Below are 18,438 nucleotides of genomic sequence, written 5' to 3' on the forward strand. Positions count from 1 at the left end.
GGATAACCAGCAAATTAACATCAGCGCTCCATCCAAAGGGAATTCCACCTGTGAGGATCCACTATTCTAGGGGAAGGAAAACAGGTAACAGGAATACAGGCTAATTTAGGAGCCCCAAAATATTAGTGATGTTTTTCCTACTACAGGTTTTCAATGTGTTTAAACTCTTAAACTTAGCAACAGTGAGATTATTATAGATGAGAAGAGTTGAGTTTTATTAGTCAGGGTAGACCAAAGGACAGGGAAGTTTCCAGTAAAGGGGAGGTTTTATCTGTGCCTGAATTTTGTAATCCTTATGTTCTAAGTCGTCGACCATTCCGGAGATGTTTTTGTTTCACAGTTAGCTTGGTTGAAGCAGGAAAGATTGCATGCATTTCCTTCAACCACTGACAAAGCAGAAGCTTGCAAAGAAAGTGATTCTCCCAGGCTACATCTGCTTTAAAAGAAAAAGGTTGCTTCTCCGCCTTGTGTCCCATACCGATCTCCATGCTAAAGGACAGGTTCAAAGTTTTGCTGTGAATGTTGAGGTTGGTAAGCAACGGAAACTTATGTGGTATGATTGTTTTCTCACAAAATTTATGGTAATGTTTCAGAACTAGGCTTAGAAGCTAAGCAGAGGAGATGACACTGTGGCGTAGCAGATAAAGCTGTCGCCTGCAGCGCTGGCATCCCGTATGGGCGCCGGTTCGAGTCCCGGCTGCTCCACTTCCAAGCCAGCTCTCTGCTATGGCCTGGGAAAGCAGTAGAAGATGGCCCAAGTCCTTGGGCCCCTGCACCCACGTGGGAGACCTGGAAGAAGTTTCTGGTTCCTGGCTTCAGATCGGCGTAGCTCCGGCCATTGCAGCCAACTGGGGAGTGAATCAGCACTTGGAAGACTTCTCTCTCTCTGCTTCTTCTCTCTCTGGGTACTCTGACTTTCAAATAAATAAATAAATCTTAAAAAAAAAATAATAAATACATCTTAAAAAAAATAAACTAAGCAGAAACAAGAAGGGGGGGTAGGTACATGGAAAACAAGTGCCATTCCCAATCCAATAATGATTCTGCTCCCTTGTTCATCAGGTACTCTTCTGCCACTGGAAATGATGCCACCAAATCAGTGTTACCAGATAAGATACAAGCCTCCTGCTTTCATTGGGATTTCAAATAAATGCTGGATAATAGTTCAGTATAAACGTGTCATATTTATGTAACATTTGAACCATATTTATACTAGAAAATTACTAGTTGATACCTGAAATTCAAATTTAATTCAGCTTCCAATATTTTCATGTTAAGTCTGGCAGCTTTGCCCTGGATGTCCCACTGCTACCACCTGCCACTCAAATGGATTTTCCAGGTGATTCCTGGATCTTTGCATCTTGAATTCTAGAAAGAACCTGATTGTTGAGGACTCTGACATCATCACATCATCCCCTGCTCTGCTGTGAGGGAAGTCAGAAAGCTCGTGGTGGCCAGCGCCGCGGCTCACTAGGCTAATCCTCCACCTGCGGTGCCGGCACCCCGGGTTCTAGTCCCATTTGGAGAGCTGGTTCTGCCCCGGTTGCTCCTCTTCCAGTCCAGCTCTCTGCTGTGGCCCCGGGAAGGCAGTGGAGGATGGCCCAAGTCCTTGGGCCCTGCATCCACATGGGAGACCAGGAGGAAGCACCTGGCTTCTGGCTTTGGATTGGCGCAGCGCACTGGGCATAGCAGCCATTTGGGGGATGAACCTATGGAAGGAAGACCTTTGTCTCTGTTGCTCTCTCTCATTGTCTAATTCTACCTGTCAAAAAAAAAAAAAAAAGAAAAAAAAGAAAAAGAAAAGAAAAAAAAGAAAGTTTGTGGTGTCTTCAGCATTGCTAGTGGGAAGAAGCCCTTGTCTTCTATTAAATCTTAAATTCTCAAACACAGAGTTGGGGCAATAATGAGGATCAGGCATCAGGGATGGAGAGAGAAAAATGCCTACCCTATTGCCTCATTGACATCCATCCCTCATCTTTGTTATGTCTAGTGGCCTGTGAGTTGGGGTCAGACGTGATTAACATAACTCTCTTTGCTAGTGGCTGGTTCAAGGACTCAGCGCTAGGCTAAGCTAGATAACGAATGGAAATGTCTGAACCGTGGGGTTGTTTTAGTGTTGGCATGTGATGTGATCTGGGCCAATGAGAGGAGGGGAGAGTTTGCTAGAAGTTTCTAAGGAAAGTCACCTTACTCTTTTTTTTTTTTTTAAGATTTTATTTATTTATTTGAAAGTCAGAGTTACACAGAGAGAGGAGAGGCAGAGAGAGAGAGAGAGAGAGAGAGGGAGAGAGAGGTCTTCCATCTGCTGGTTCACTTCCCAGATGGCTGCAACGGCCGGAGCTGTGCTGTGCTGATCTGAAGCCAGGAGCCTGGAGCTTCTTCTGGGTCTCCCACGCGAGTGCAGGGGCCCAAGACTTGGTCCATCTTTGACTGCTTTCCCAGGCCCTAGCAGAGAGCTGGATTGGAAGCGGAGCATCCAGGCCTCGAACTGGCACCTATATGGGATGCCGGCACTTCAGGCCAGGGTGTTAACCCACTGTGCCACAGCACGGGCCCCATCACCCTACTCTTGAGAGCTACAGAAAGAGATGATCCCATCTCCTCCTAGATACCATTTTGCTCACTGGCGAACACTGGAAATTCTCTCTTGCTTATAGCCTGAGATGAAGAACACAAAGAGCAAACAAAGGCGGAGGGAACTGGAGCTGGAGCGGTGCGGTGAAATATGCAGAGCCTGCCTCCCTCTGGACACCCAGGGGCGTGTCCAAGACACATTTGTTTGCCTTATGCAACTTCAAGTTGGGTGTTCTGGAACTTAGAGCCAAAAACAACCCAATGGAAGAAAAGACTCATGAACATGGGAGATTTTTTGTATGCTTATCGCTTGGTGAGTTCTGAAAGTTTAGTGGCATGTTGTTTTGATTGAATTAGAAATTATTGCTAATGAATTTGTGAGGCAAAGATTAGCATTTAAATTAATGCAACACAAACATCTAGAGATTGACTTCATTAGGCCAGGGAAACAGTTTATGATTCTTGCCAGATTCTTGCTCTTTTCGCATAAAAACACTGAGGATGAGGCAAGCTCTCAGGCACTACCTCTGGAGACCTAAAAAAAAATTAAATTTCTGTAAAGACCTACAGTGTAAATAGAAATAGTATTTTGGAAAACACTGTCCTCCCATCTCTTCCTTGCTCATGTGGTGGACAGCTGCCTAGCAAATGTGCCCACCTCCTTTGGTGATAGCAACCTGCTTTTCCTTTGAGTCCCTGCCTCCGCCTCCATGCTCTGTAATCCTTTGGGGCCGGCCAATGCAGATACCACATTTGCTCCCTATCTCCAGCCTGAAAGGTGAGCATGTGGCCTCAAGGCCAAGTTCACAAGAAGTCACACCTCTAAGGGAGCAACACAAGAGGGAAAATCTTCTTGGAATTATTCCCAAAGGGACTCTTCATGGATACCCACTCTTAAGATTCTTTTATTTTATTTGAAAAGGAAAGAGAGAGAGAGAAATATCTTTTCTATCCACTGGTTCACTCCTCAAATGCTACAACAATCAGAACAAAGCCAGGAGCCTGGAGCACAATCCTGGTCTCCCATACTGGTGTCAGGGACGCAAATAGTTGAGTCTATGCCTGCTGCCTTCCAGGGTGAGGATTAGCAGCAATCTGGAATCAGGAGCAGAGCCTGGACTTGAACCTGGGCTCTACACTATGGAATGTGAGTCCCAAGTGGTGTTTTAACAACTGTACCAAATGCTTGCCCCAGGTCCCTTGCTCTTGACCTCTCTGGAAACACCTGACTCCTCTTTTCTCTGAGGCTTGATTCTAGGGGCCCTTCGGTGGCTCTCCTTAAAGAGATTTGGCTATGGTTTGAATGCGTCCCCTAAGAGTTCTTGTGCTGGAAGCATGGTCTTCATTATAGCAACACTGGGAGGAATTGGAGCCTTTCAGAGGTGGAGCCTTGTGTTACTTTCAGAAGGGACTAAGAGGTTCTTGTGGGACCTCAGTCGGTTTTCTGAAGAGCAGTTGTTATAAAAGAGCAAGATGTGCCCCTCCCCACTTTCTGGCTAACTGTCTCACTTGGGATACTTTTGTGATGCCTGTGCTAGTAGCATGAGATTATCCGTCCTGCTGTAATGTAGCCAGGGATGGGGTGCTCTTACCAGAGCTGGGCGGATGTCAATGCCATGTCCTTGAACTTAAACTGTGAGCAAGGTCAATCTTTTCCTTGTGAAGTACCCAACCTCGGGTATTTTGTTATAGCAATGGGAAACAAGCTAATACAAGCAGCCCCTAGGAGGTTCTGTTGTATGCCACTGGAAACCTTAGCTGACCCTCTGCACTGAAATAATCCTTGAACAGCACCAAGGTTTTTATGCAGGAGTTACTTTTTGTTTGTTTTCCCTAGGCATGTGTGACTGTCTATAGTAGCTTCATTATGTGCCTCAACTCTCACACCATCAATTATCAGCAAGTTTATTGAAAACTCAGCATACTTTGTGTTTTACTTAGTTAACGCTTATATAGTGTTTATTGTGTGCAAAGCATTGAGTATTTGTTTATACCTCGTTATACTACAGTGACATAAGTGCCATGATTCCAATTTTTACGAATTTTGAAGCTGGAGCCCAGGTAGGTTAAGTTAGAGGCTCAAGGCCACCAGGTGGTAGATGACAGAGCTGTAATTCAAACCACAGTGATCTGAGTTCTGTGTCTGCTCTTATTCACAGTTTCACACAGGCATCATCAGATGGCTGAGACTTAAGCTACAAAAGCAACTTGTAGTGAAGAGGATTAGATATGTACAAAAGCATCTTCCCAATAGGTCTTCCAGGGCAGAAGCAAGCAAGGGACCGAGGTGACTGAAGCTCCTGGGGTCCATTTTTCAATTTCAGAGTCAAAAGAAAGCCACTTAGCATTTCCAGGGGGCAGAAGTCTCATCTAATCCGTTAGCAAGCAGTCAGTAAGCCTAAACACCTGCTGCTGGTTTCGTGTCTCTCACTGTTGCCAGGTGATCCAGGAGTGGCCTTGGATCACTAATAATGGTAGTTGATGCTAAATATAATTAAGTATACACTTTTAACTTATTAAATTTAGTTTCATTAAAAATTGCCCCCTAAAACAGATGTTTGAAAAGCTGCCATGGCAAAGGGGAAAATAGAGGAGCATAGCTTTTTTTTTTTTTTTTTTTTTTTTTTTTTTTTTTTTAGCTGATGACTCAGCTGTGAGCTGTCTTATCCACGGGATGAATTGTCTCAACCCAGCATTGCTAACCCTAGTACACATCTATGGAATCAAGAATCTACTGCATGCGTAGAGTGCCTGCTGAGTGCCAGGCATCTGGGCACGGGGGATATGGCCGCAAACAGGCACCCGCACTTCTGCCTGCAGGGTGCTGCTGTTCTGGTGGGGAGCTGTAATCCCACAGCCGCACAAGTGAATAAGCTGGAATTCCTCCAGGCTCCAGACTGTTTCCATTCTTGAGAAAGCTGAGCTTCTCAGAGGGTTATGCTCAGTCTCCATAGAAGACTTCAGTGTGCCTGGTCTTCCCAGACGTGTCCGAGGAGAGGACACGGGGGCCGAAGACTGCGGGCGGAGGTAACAGTATTTGCTGGCAGATAGAGAGGACATGCATTGTGTGTCCCTCCACACAGCAATCTAATAGCTGTTATTTTATGTTTGCTCACAAGCCTCTTTTTTCTAATGTTTTATTTTTATTTTTGCTTTTTTTTTATTTGACAGGTAGAGTTATAGACAGTGAGAGAGAGGGAGAGAGACAGAGAGAAAGGTCTTCCTTCCATTGGTTCACTCCCCAAATGGCACTACAGCTGGCGCTGCACTGAGCCAAAGCCAGGAGCCAGATGATTCTTCCTGGTCTCCCATGCGGGTGCAGGGCCCAAGCACTTGGGCCATCCTCCACTGCCTTGCCGGGCCACCACAGAGAGCGGGACTGGAAGAGGAGCAGCCGGGACTAGAACTGGCGCCCATATGGGATGCCACTGCACCGGCCCCACGAGCCTCTTTGGACCTCTCTGAAATCCGGATGTGTTTTATAAGCCATGGTCTTGTGTGATTGGGGCCAGCAGGGTGGTGATGGTAATGGGGTAATGCCTGGTGGTGTTGCACTTGGTCATAGCTGTTCATATGTTTAACATTTCTGTTGAATCATGAATTTTGTTGATACTGCGCATGTTAGGTTGCTTGTTGTGACAGCTTCTTGGTTCGTGTTGAAGCCTTTTGTTGACATCTGCTGGTGAGATCATCTTGCAGAATGCGTGCCAATGGTATGGAAGAGTCTCCCAGCTGGGGCTGTAAGACAGGGCATGCACAGTGGAGCGCATCTTTAGGGAACGCTACTTCACCAGTCCCACTGATGGAACAGAGTGAGGTTTTGTATGGAAAAATCCAAGCCAGGGTTGTGTCCTAGTCTGATCAACTTGTTTTTCTTTTATGGTACATGGTAGGTGTGCTATAACAAAAGGCATCTTAGATGCAATGAAATACAGAATCATTATCCCCATTTTACAAAGGAGGAACCTGGGGCAAAATAACATGCAGAATTTGCCCCAAAGTTGCAGCCAGAAGTGGCAGAGCCAGGACTTAGTCTTGAATTGTATGGTTTCAGAGTTAACCACTGTACTATACTATCAATTAGATGCAGCTGGTTGAAGGAGGGTCTCACAGCTTGATTTACTTATGTTGTCTATCAGTATTCATTGAAAGCCTACTATGTGATAAATAGTAGCATATATTTGGGGATAGGTATGGTGATGGGCAAGAATTTAGAGCTACCCTCATGGAGTGTGTAACTTTATAAATAAAGGGACTAGGGAGTGAAATAACAAGAAGAATCCATGTTAAGTTGCAACTGTGCAGTAAGAGGCAACAGCGCTGAGTACTACTGTTAACATGTAAAATGAGAAGACCTTTTATAAACTGCGGAGTCAGGGAAGGCTTCCTGGAAGAGGAGTCATCTGAGCTAAAGGTAAATAGGCAAACAGGGTGCAGAAAAGAGCATCCCAGGAAGGAAACAGGGTGTCAAACAGCTATGTGATGGGAAAGAACCTACACTGTTGCAAAATGAAGCCACTGAGGTGTGTGTGTGTGTGTGGGGGGGGGTCGTCAAGAGCCAGAGGGTTCTGAGATGAAGGTAGAGAGGTGGATGGAGGTAAGGTCACATACAGCCCTGTTGTCTTGTCAAGGAGCTGAGTCATTTTTTAAAAAGATTTGTTTATTTGAAAGACATCATTACAGAGAGGTGGAGGGGGCTGGCACTGTGGTGTAGTGGGTAAAGCTACCACCTGCAGTGCTGGCATCCCATATGGGTGCTGGTTGGAGTCTTGGCTGCTCCACTTCTCATCCAGTTCTCTCCTATGGCCTGGGAAAGCAGTAGAAGGTGTGGGAGACCTGGAAGAAGCTCCTGGCTCCTGGCTTTTGATGGGCCCAGCTGCAGCCATTGTGGCCATTTGGGAAGTGAATCAGAGGATGGAAGATCTCTCTTTCTCTCACTGCCTCTGCCTTTTTTTAACTCTGCTTTCAAATAAATAAATAAGTCTTAAAAGAAAAAAAGAAAAGAAAAACAGAGAGGCAGAGATCGAAAGATCTTCCATCTGCTGGTTCACTCCCCAAATGGCCACAATGGTCAGAGCTGGGCCAATCCAAAGCCAGGAGCCACGAGCTTCTTTTGGGTCTCCCATGTGCGTGCAGGAGCCAAAGGACTTGGGCCATCTCCCACTGCTTTCCCAGGTACACAAGCAGGGAAGTGGAGCAGCCGGGTTTCAAACGGGCGCCCATATGGGATGGCGGCCCTGTGGGCTGCAGCTTTGCCTGCTACGCCACAGCTCTGGGCCCCGTTGTTTTCATCTTGAAAACAATGATGCTCCCCCAAAGTTTAATTGCCCCCATTGTTGCCTCTAACTCTAATTCTATTTCAATAAATCTGAAACTGTTCTCAGAGGTTGATTCACACTGCTCAGACAGGAACAACTTTTTTGAACGTGACTGTTCACAAGGAGCTACATACGTAGAAAGGACCAGTATTTCCTCCACCATTGCCTGCTCCGGCTCAAGATGGAATGTACCATAAATTGGAGATATTTTGAAATAAATGTAGGTGTTGTTTTTAGATTCGTCAATTATTAGCAACTAATGGTTGGAGCCATCCACTTGGGAGAGGGCGTCTGTGGGATGTGACGGTATCCATGACAAGAATCTTGCTCAACTTCTGGGCCCACGAGGTAAACGCCAGCCACTCTGCAGAAGAATCATTCCTGAGACTCAAAGCAGCAGGAGTGCGGCCCGTTGGCTGGGGCTTGCCAGGGGCTCCACCTGCGCTGCCTGACACTCTTGGTTACACTCACTCACCAAGTGTCCTGCGGCTGTTGGCCCACCTCTCCGGGGGACAGGGCCATCAGGTGTTGTGAGAAACCAGAGCTGCTGCAGGCACAGGACCGGTCCCATCCGTGTGGTGGATCTGCGGGCTCTTCACACCCCGCGGGGAACCCAGAGGCGAAATCAGGAAGTGGACGGGATCTTCTCTGTGCTCCGCCCCACCTCTCTGGAATCTCGTCCACCCTCTTATTGCCCTTTCCTCTCCCTACATCATCGCTGCCCTTTTTGTATCTGATCTCCAACTCTGAACTGTTTTCAGGGTCTTCTTTGTCTTTTTTTCTTTCTTAAAAAAAAAAAAATTCCACATTAGAGATTCAATGTGGAATCCCTGGGAATATGTGCATGTTACAGACCTCTGGGAGAAGTCAACATTGACCATAAGGACATGAGTATTTGTGTGATTTAGGGCAGCTGGAATCCTTTACATTTTATTTTATTTTTTTATTTTTCTTTAACTTTTATTTAATGAATACAAATTTCCAAAGTACAGAATATTGATTACATGACTCCCCCCCGATAACTTCCCTCCAACCCGCAACCCTCCCCTTATCCACTCCCTCTCCCCTTCCATTCATGTCAAGAATCATTTTCGATTCTCTTTATATACAGAAGATCAGTTTAGCATACATTAAGATTTCAACAGTTTGCTCCCACACAGAAACATAAAGTGAAAAATACTGTTTGAGTACTATATAGCATTAAATCTCAATGTACAGCACACTAAGGACAAAGATCCTACATGAGGAGTAAGTGCACAGTGACTCCTGTTGTTGACTTAACAAATTGACACTCTTGTTTATGGCATCAGTAATCACCAGAGGCTCTTGTCATGAGCTGCCAAGGCTATGGAAGCCCCCTGGGTTCACTGACTCTGATCATTTTTAGACAAGGCCATGGTCAAAGTGGAAGTTCTCTCCTCCCTTCAGAGAAAGGAACCTCCTTCTTTGATGACCCATTCTTTCCACTGGGATCTCACTTTTGGAGATTTTTCATTTAGGTTTTTTTTTTCCCCCAGAGTGTCTTGGCTTTCCATGCCTGAAATACTCTCATGGACATTTCAGCCGGATCCGCATGCCTTAAGGGCTGATTATGAGGCCAGAGTGCTGTTAGGACATTTGCCATTCTATGGGTCTGCTGTGTATCTCACTTCCCATGTTGGACCATTCTCTCCCTTTTTTATTCTATCAGCTAGTATTTGCAGACACTATTCTTGTTTATGTGATCCCTTTGGTTCTTAGTCCTATCATTACGATCAATTGTGAACAGAAATTGATCACTGGGACTAGTGAGATGAATTGGTACATGCCACCTTGATGGGATTGAATTGGAATCCCCTGGTATGTTTCTAACTCTACTGTTTGAGGTAAGTCAGCTTGAGCATGTCCCGAATTGCACATCTCTTCCCTCTCTTATTCCCACTCTTATATTTATCAGCGATCACTTTTCAGTTAAGTTTCAGCACTTAAGAAGAATTGTGTATTGATTACAGTATTCAACCAAAAGTATTAAGTAGAACAAACAAAAAAATACTAAGAGGGATAACATATTAAGATGCTCATCAACAGTCAGGGTGAGGGCTGATCAAGTCACCGTTTCTCATAGTGTTCATTTCACTTTAGCAGGTTTCCTTTTTGGTGCTCAGTTAGTTGTCACTCCTTTACATTTTATAACATGGATACACTCCTTTGACAAACGACACACACAAGGTGATCAAGTAAGGAAACAGCAGAGCCAAGGTGGGAAGATCTAATTCTGCTCTCACACTTTGTATACCGACCAGCCCAGGTCATTACTCTCAGCTAATTCTTTTTTCTCTTCCTATCTATGTCTTGGCTTTCTCTTTTTAAAAGAGATTGGCTGGGTGGATACTATTTCCAAGTTCAATCAAGGACTTAGACAAGCATGGAATAAATCTACTATGTTCATTTTTTCCTGTTGTAGGAATAAGAGTAACAATGCCTCTGAATATTTTTTTTTCTCTTAAAAGGATTATTTATTTGAGAGACAGAGTTAGAGAGAGAGAGAGAGAGAGACTAAGAGACTGAGAGAGAGAGAGAGAGAGATCTTTCACACACTGATTCACTCCCCAAATGGCCACAATGGTCAGAGCTGAGCTGGTCCGAAGTCAGGAGCCAGGGGCTTCTTCCAGGTCTCTCATGTGGGTGCAGGGGCCCAAGGACTTTTGCCATCTTCTTCTGATTTCCCAGGCACATTAGCAGGAAGCTGGATCAGAAATGGAGCGGCTGGGACATGAACTGGCACCCATATGGGATGCCAGCGCTGCAGGCGGAGGCTTAACCTATTACAACCAAAGCATCGACCCTGCCTGAATGTTTTCTAGCTCTCTGGTGCCTTTCAATTCCCAGGTCTTGTAAAAAGGAAGATAGCAGTAGACTTTCTGGTTATTCAGAGCTTTCCTCAATCTCAATACCCTCTTAACTGAACCAGCTTAAACGGTCAGAACTCTGGTTGAAGTAGTCTTTCATAGACTTAGATTTAGCATTGGGAAGACTGATGCTTTTGAAGGGAAAATTATGGACAGGTAAATCATCTGAAGCCACAGGGTTTCAAGGGAGGCTTTGGGGTAGGGGAGACATGGTTACAAAGGCAGGTGTCAATATGGGCTTTGCTTGATTTAAGTTAGGTATTTCATTATGGAAAAAACTAATTTAATGATGGCCACAGATAAATTATGGTGGAGACAAATTAAGACCAAGACCGGAGGATGGCTCCTGCATTGCCAAGAGTAGACTGTCATCCCTACAGCTCTTTTCTGGAGCAGCCAGGGAGGAGCCACACTGCCTCTCTGTGGTGGTGTTCAGGCAGTGGGCCAGCTGGCGCCCGTGATTAGGGCGTGGATCCAATAGGACATCTTGGAAGAAAATGGGAGGGCAGTTTTTTTAAAAACTTTTATTTAATAAATAAAAATTTCCAAAGTACAGTTTATGGATTACAATGGCTCCCCCTCCCATAACTTCCCTCCCACCCACAACCCTCCCCTCTCCCATTCCATTCACATCAAGATTCATTTTCAATTATCTTTATATACAGAAGATCAATTTAGTATATGCTAAGTAAAGATTTCAACAGTTTGCACCCACATACTCTCTCATAGGCTCTTCAGCCAGACCTGAATGCCTTAAGGGCTAATTCTGAGGCCAGAGTGCTGTTTAGGGACATCTGCCATTTGAGTCTGCTGTGTATCCTGTTGGATCGTTCTCTCCATCTTAATTCTATCAGTTAGTATTAGCAGACACTAGTCTTGTTTATGTGATCTCTGACTCTTAGACCTATCAGTATGATCAATTGTGAACTGAAATTGATCACTTGGACTAGTGAGATGGCATTGGTACATGCCACCTTGATGGGATTGAATTGGAATCCCCTGGCACATTTCTAACTCTACCATTTGGGGCAAGTCTGATTGAGCATGTCCCAAATTGTACATCTGGGAGGGCAGTTTTTAACCCCCATTCTCTGTGGTTTTAAGAAGTGACTGTTTCTCCAGTGTTTCTTACATGCCCATAATTAGTCTATCAATGATTTACAAAAGACTGTGAAGTCCACTAGCCACCTACAAGGTTAACTTTTTGTCAAACCTTAACCTACCATAGTTAAATATTGTCAGTTTTATGAAAAGCACCAAAACATCAAGCATTTCAACAAACTCAGTCTCTTTGACTAGCTCTAGTATGCCTATTTAGGCTGTTTAGGGGAAAAAAAAAATAGGGAGGAAAGAAAGGAGAAAGAGAGAGAGAGGGAGAGAGAGAAAGACAGAAGGAAGAAAAAAGAAGGAAGGAATGAAGACAGGAAGGAAAGTTATGTTCAAACAGAGTCCAGCCTGGCTGGAAAGGCAGGAACCAAACACAAGCACCTTATCATTACTGCTTCTGAGCAACACCTGCTGCGGGCAGGTACCGTACAAAACACCTCACGGACATTGTCTCATTTTCGAGGTAGCCATTAAAACCCAGTATGCAAATGAGAAAACTGAGCCCCAGGGAGCCCTCGGGCATGGCAGCAGCCGAGTCACAGCTGCCAACACCGGCCTCACTTCAGTCTCTGATTCTTACGTCACTCACGCTGCCCCCACAGGAAAGCTTGCAGCCCAGCGCAGTGATTAATTGCTAGCCTGATTACTCGAGGCAGGGCCAGTCTGAACATGGACAGATTTATTCTGGCTCTTCCTGCTATTTACCGAGCCTGCCTTTGGACTAAGTTCTCACCCTCATGAGGCGCTCTGTGTGGGAGCAGACTGCATACTAGTAGGGTTTATGAAAGGCGTGCAGTTTATGGATTATTATGGGATGTGCTAGAGACAAGGCAGAGAATAATTCAGATACTGTTGCTCCTTCCTACAGGACCAGTTTCGAGATGATAGATGTCAGAATGTATGAAGTTGGAGCATGTGATATGTCCCCTTTGGAAATGTACATTTCTAGGTGGGAAGAGAAATGGGTTCTTGATCTTGGTTGAACTCCTGTGTGACTTCATAGGAGAGGTTGAGTGCAATCATTCATCTCCTACTGATCACACCCGCACTACGCTACCTTGTAACGTCCCAGACACTGCGCATACAGAGATGGGGAGCACAGCCTTTGACTCTCAAAAGCTGAATCTCTGGATGCAGATGTGGGGTTGCCAGGTTTAGCAAATAAAAAATACAGGGCACCAGGTACATAGGGTATGCTTAGGCTAAAAAAGTTGTCTTTAGTTTGTAGGTAACGTGTGTTTTGTCTGGCAGACATGAAAACCGACTACCTCCAACCAAAACATGTAGCTGCTGTAATGGAAGTGCATATGCAGCTGAAAGGAACGCCTTCCCGTATCCGGAGGCTTCTGGAAGTGTGTGGACTAAGTGCAAGGAACAGTTTTACCGGGTGATCTTGAAGGATGCGGAAGATTTGACAGCAGAAATAGGAGACAAAAGTTCCAGACTCAGGGAAGCTTTGAAAGCAATTCCCAGGGTGCACGGCTCCTGGGAGGAGGGCAGACCCATGAGGCCTCCCACAGAGAGGTGAATGGCTGGACACTTCACCCTGCCATCCACAGGAAACCAACCACACGCGGATTTTTCATTTTTTTTCTCTTATTTTTTGTATAATTGAACTTCAACTAAGCAGTCTTTCACCAAATGTGGGCCATGGGCTGATGTTACTGTGAGGGGCCATTTCAAGCAATAATTTCTGGTGATATGGGGGAATGCAGCATTAAATAATCTTGAGTTATCCAGAGAAAATATTAATTTCTTTTAGTTTAAAGTCTTAATTATATTTTTTACGTGTACACTTTAAAAAGTTCAGACTTTTAATTTTGACAGCAGTTTTAGGCTTCAGAGAGACAGTATGGTGAGTCCCTCTTGATCCCTTTTTTTTTTGTCTTGTTTTAATATTGATCATCCAAGAAGAAAGTCTCAATTTGGCATTATTTTGTCTTTAACATTTCTTTGATAGCGGTTTATTTCGCAGGAGGAGGGAAGAGAAAGACAGAGAGAGAGAGAAAGAGAGAGGGAAAGAGAGAGAGAGTGAGAGAGGATTGAGGTTTTGAATCTTTGACAAGAAGCATAACAATTTAGGATTGAAAGTGAAAGTCAATTTTTTTTCAGCGTATTCATTTTTTTGAAGTTTTCTCCCCAAACCAATATTCAGTTCTGTTTAAGGTATGGTGATAAGAATTTTTGTTGCAAAATTAATCTTTTCTTTACAAAGAATGAGCAGATTAATACATGATAATACAAATGCATACAACTGAACCCTGGCAAGTTCAGGGCCCGGGAGGCTGCATGGTTGGTGGGAATCTGCCGCCTCGCCTGGCCTTCTCAATGTTGATAGAGGAGCTTTCTGAGTGCGAGGGGTGATGGCGGCTGGGGGAGAGGGCTTAGAGAAACACACTGTTGCTCAACCTCTGCTCCTGGCTCCTCTTTTCTGACCTCTCATCTCCTTACTGTGTAAGTTTCATAAAAAGCCCCATGAGGAGTAGTAAAATGAGACTGTCCCATTAACCCATGCAGTCTCAAGTGTTCAGTTCTGTGAATATTTCAACGAAATTGATGCAGGCACATTAAAATAGGTTAGAAATCATAATTTAGAGCTTAGGTAGTCTTTGTTATCATTCAGAACAAAAATCAAATTGTCCTATAAATGGAAAACTGGAACAAAATAATATCTCTTACATATATAAGCCATTCTATAAATAGAACATTGGTCAATGAAGACGTTCTCCCCTACTTTACACAATATACAGAAAAGTGACTTTTGGGGCTGGTGCTGTGGCGTAGTGGGTTAAGCCTCCACCTGCAGCGCTGACATCCCATATGGACTCTGGTGTCCCAGCTGCTCGTCTTCAATCCAGCTCTCTGCTGATGTATGTGGGAAAGCAAGGGAAGATGACCCAAGTCCTTGGGCCCCTGTCCCCATGTGGGAGACCCAGAAGAAACTCCTGGTTCCTGGCTTCGTCTCTGGTCAGCTCCGGCTAGTGCAGCCATTTAGGGAGTGAATCAATGGATGGAAGACCTCTCTGTGTCTCTCCCCCTCACTCTCTGTAACTCTGCTTCTCAAAATAAATAAATAAATAAAATCCTTAAAAAAATTAAAATATCATTGTCTGATATCTCATGGTATAAATTTGAATTAAAAAAGTGACTTTTGTGACCTAACAATTATTTTTGGTGGGAAGGAGAGAACAACACTTTAAAAGTTTACATTGCATGTTTGAAATGTTGTCAGTCTTGTATGACATGGCTTGTTTTTACATTGTTTTCGTTCCAGCATTTGAGAATAATATGGCTTCTTATATCAACTCTGATGTCATCTTGGACAATGCTAGGTCTGGGAGTAGTAAGTGTTCTTCCTCCTGTTGGTTTCTCATTACATCATTTTAGGTATGCCAAGCAGTTATCTATTGAAATTAAACACATTTATTACATTTTTTGTCTTTGGTTACAGGTTTGTGAATAATTCATACCTTTTTAAAAAAATTACTTATTTGAGAGAATTACAGAGAGAGGGAAAGACAGAGAGAAAGGTCTTCCACTTGCTAGTTCACTCCCCAAATGGCCACAACAGCTGGAGCTGAGCCGATCCAAAGCCAGGAGCCAGGAGCTTCTTCTGGGTTTCCCACTTGGGTGCAGGGGTCCAAGCACTCAGGCCATTTCCACTTCTTTCCCAGGCCATAGCAGAGAGCTAGATCGGGAAGAGGAACAGCCAAGACATGAACCAGTGCCCATATGGGATGCTGGCCCCAGAGGAGGAGGCTTAGCCTACTACACCAAGTGCTAGCCCCATAATCCATATTTTTATGAAACACATACCAATTATTAGAACGAACAAAGGCCAGTACCGTTTTTACCTCTAACAGAAGTGAACTATTTGGAAATGAACCAATTGTGTTTTTCCACACCGCCATTGGAATTGCTTTGGATACCCAACGCCTTTGGCTGAGGCACTTTGGCTCCACTCCTTGTTCTTTTTTCCATCATTGAACTTTGCCAAATGATTCCACTGTATGGCAGTGACATATTACCTAACCATTTTACAATGAAAATTTTATTATTTGTAGCAAATATATAATTGCGCAACCCTCTTGCTTATTTTTTCATGAATGCTGTCAGTTTCAGAAGATGTTTGTTTCGTCTGTATACCCTAATGGTGTCTATAGCTTGCAATCCAATATTTCAAAGTATACCAACAAGTCACAACCAGAGAATGGATTGCCAAAAAAAACAAAAAACAAAAACCACACACGCAAACACACAAAACCAGGGTGTGATTGTGGATTCTCTACCACATCAAATATTTGTAGAACTACCTTACTCCCAAGCACACAGGTCACCATTGTCAACAAACAGCCACAGGTTGTAGGCAGCACATTAGAGTACAGGGCGGTATTCTGTACGTTACTATGAAGTACACATGACCCCAGTGTTCTATTTGTATGTAGGACAGTTACTTTTAAGCACTGCTGGTTTGAAATACAGTGCATTCCTTAAGTAAAATGACAACCTAGGTCTAGAAATGCACTTCTCTTTTTTAAAATGTTAAAAAGTATTAGTACAATTTTGCATCCAGCCATTAAAAAAAATCAACTTTTGGAAGAACAGTAAAACAAATCAAAAAACAGTTATTTCCTTAATGTGATATAGTCTAAAATGAACCTACAGCAAAGCACCTGGATTAACAAATCCACTGCAAGCTTTTTCCCTGGAAACAAACCCAGACAATGGCTGTCTCCCCTCTCCATTTCCTCATCTGGAGCCCAAGCATGTTTTTGCATTTCTTTTTTTTTTAATTTTTTTATTTTAAAAATTTTTTTTTATTTTTGACAGGCAGAGTGGACAGTGAGAGAGAGAGAGACAGAGAGAAAGGCCTTCCTTTGCCATTGGCTCACCCTCCAATGGCTGCCGCGGCCGGCCCAGTGCGGCTGGTGCATCACGCTGATCCGAAGCCAGGAGCCAGGTGCTTCTCCTGGTCTCCCATGCAGGTGCAGGGCCCAAGGACCTGGGCCATCCTCCACTGCACTCCCTGGCCACAGCAGAGAGCTGGCCTGGAAGAGGGGCAACTGGGACAGAATCTGGCACGCTGACTGGGACTAGAACCTGGTGTGCTGGCGCCGCTAGGTGGAGGATTAGCCTATTGAGCCATGGCGCTGGCCGCATTTCTTATATTACATGTCTGTTATGTACATATATTGATCATTGAGTTTTTAAGAAAAGATTTTAAGTACATATTTTATTTATTTGAAAAGCACTCAGAGACAGAGATAGAAACAGAGAGAAATACACTGTTTGTTCATTCCCCAAATGCCCGCAAGGGCTGGGATTGGGCCATGCGGAAGCCAGGAGCTCAGAACTCAATCCAGATTTTCCACATGAGTGGCAGGGACCCAAGCACCTGAACCACCTCCTGCTGCCTCCCAGGGTGTACATGAGCAGGGTGCTGAATAGGAAGAGAGAGGCAGGAACCCGACCCAGGCATTCTGATACAGGGTGCAGGCATCCCAAGCAACAGCTCAACTGATGCACCAAATGCCTTTCTCTTCACTGATTTTTTTAATTGTATTTGTTATACAATTTTCATGTATTTCATATATATAGATTTAGGAACATAGTGATACTTCCCTCCCAACACTCCCTCCCGCCAACATTCCAACAATTCTTCGTCCTCCCTCTCCCATTCCCACACCTAATTTTTACAAAGATGTATTTTCAGTTTACTAAATGATCATAAAGTTAACTCTCCACTAAGTAAAAGAGTTCAACAACTAGTATGAAGGAAAAAAACACTGTTTCTCAACGGAAGAGACAAGGGCTGTAATCATTGAATCTAGAAATGTCCCTTTCACGCCAATACATTAGATTTTAGGTACTCTATTAGTTACCTCAGATCGGGGAAAACATATGGTATCTGGAAATCAATCCTTCATCAGTGGTGCTTAAAGATAAGTGTGCATGAGAACCATCTGGGCTTCCTCTGTGTTCTGCAACCCTAGTATAACTAAGCAAGTTTCATGAAATAATACTTCCCATTACTACAATACATGCACCCTAGTATTTTTTGTTTCATTTTAAGAAAATGTATATTGCATTTTAAGAATCATAATTGAGACCTGTCCTAGCTAGAACATGCTGCTAGCATTTGATAAATAAAAATTGCATTGGTGAAAATGCACAACTTGTGTTATACATGGCAGAAATGAAGCTACCTGTCTTTCTCTTTTCCTATTACAATTGAAAGGCTGTTGTAAAAGCATGGACCCATGTAGTTGTAGGCAACTAAGTCACACCAAGAACTAGGTTGCTGAACATGAGGTGGGGAAGCCTTTGGTTCCCAGGGTGTTAAATCTTTAGATTCCTGTGTATGCCCTGTTTGTTCTTAAAATGGGAGGCGGGACTGAAACACCAATATGAACAACTTACCATCTGCCTGCTCCAACACACAGAGAATGTCAGACTCCTGTGGCTGCCAGCGTGAGTCTACGTGACATGTGTCACAACCAGGTATGGAATTCATTCTCTTCCCCCACCCCATTCCTTGTCACTAAAGATCT

General features: G+C 44.0%; 1 protein-coding gene across 1 annotated transcript in view; it reads left to right on the forward strand.

The window, feature by feature from the left end:
• LOC138844960 (uncharacterized) overlaps nt 1-18,438 on the forward strand; it is a 65,411-nt gene that overhangs the window by 18,802 nt on the left and 28,171 nt on the right. Inside the window, exons 2-3 of the mRNA XM_070055453.1 lie at nt 13,139-13,274; nt 18,331-18,388. Coding sequence (XP_069911554.1) covers nt 13,139-13,274; nt 18,331-18,388 — 194 coding nt within the window. The remainder of the gene's footprint in view (nt 1-13,138; nt 13,275-18,330; nt 18,389-18,438) is intronic.

This window comes from Oryctolagus cuniculus, chromosome 1, assembly GCF_964237555.1.
Source record: "Oryctolagus cuniculus chromosome 1, mOryCun1.1, whole genome shotgun sequence".
NCBI lineage: Eukaryota > Metazoa > Chordata > Mammalia > Lagomorpha > Leporidae > Oryctolagus > Oryctolagus cuniculus.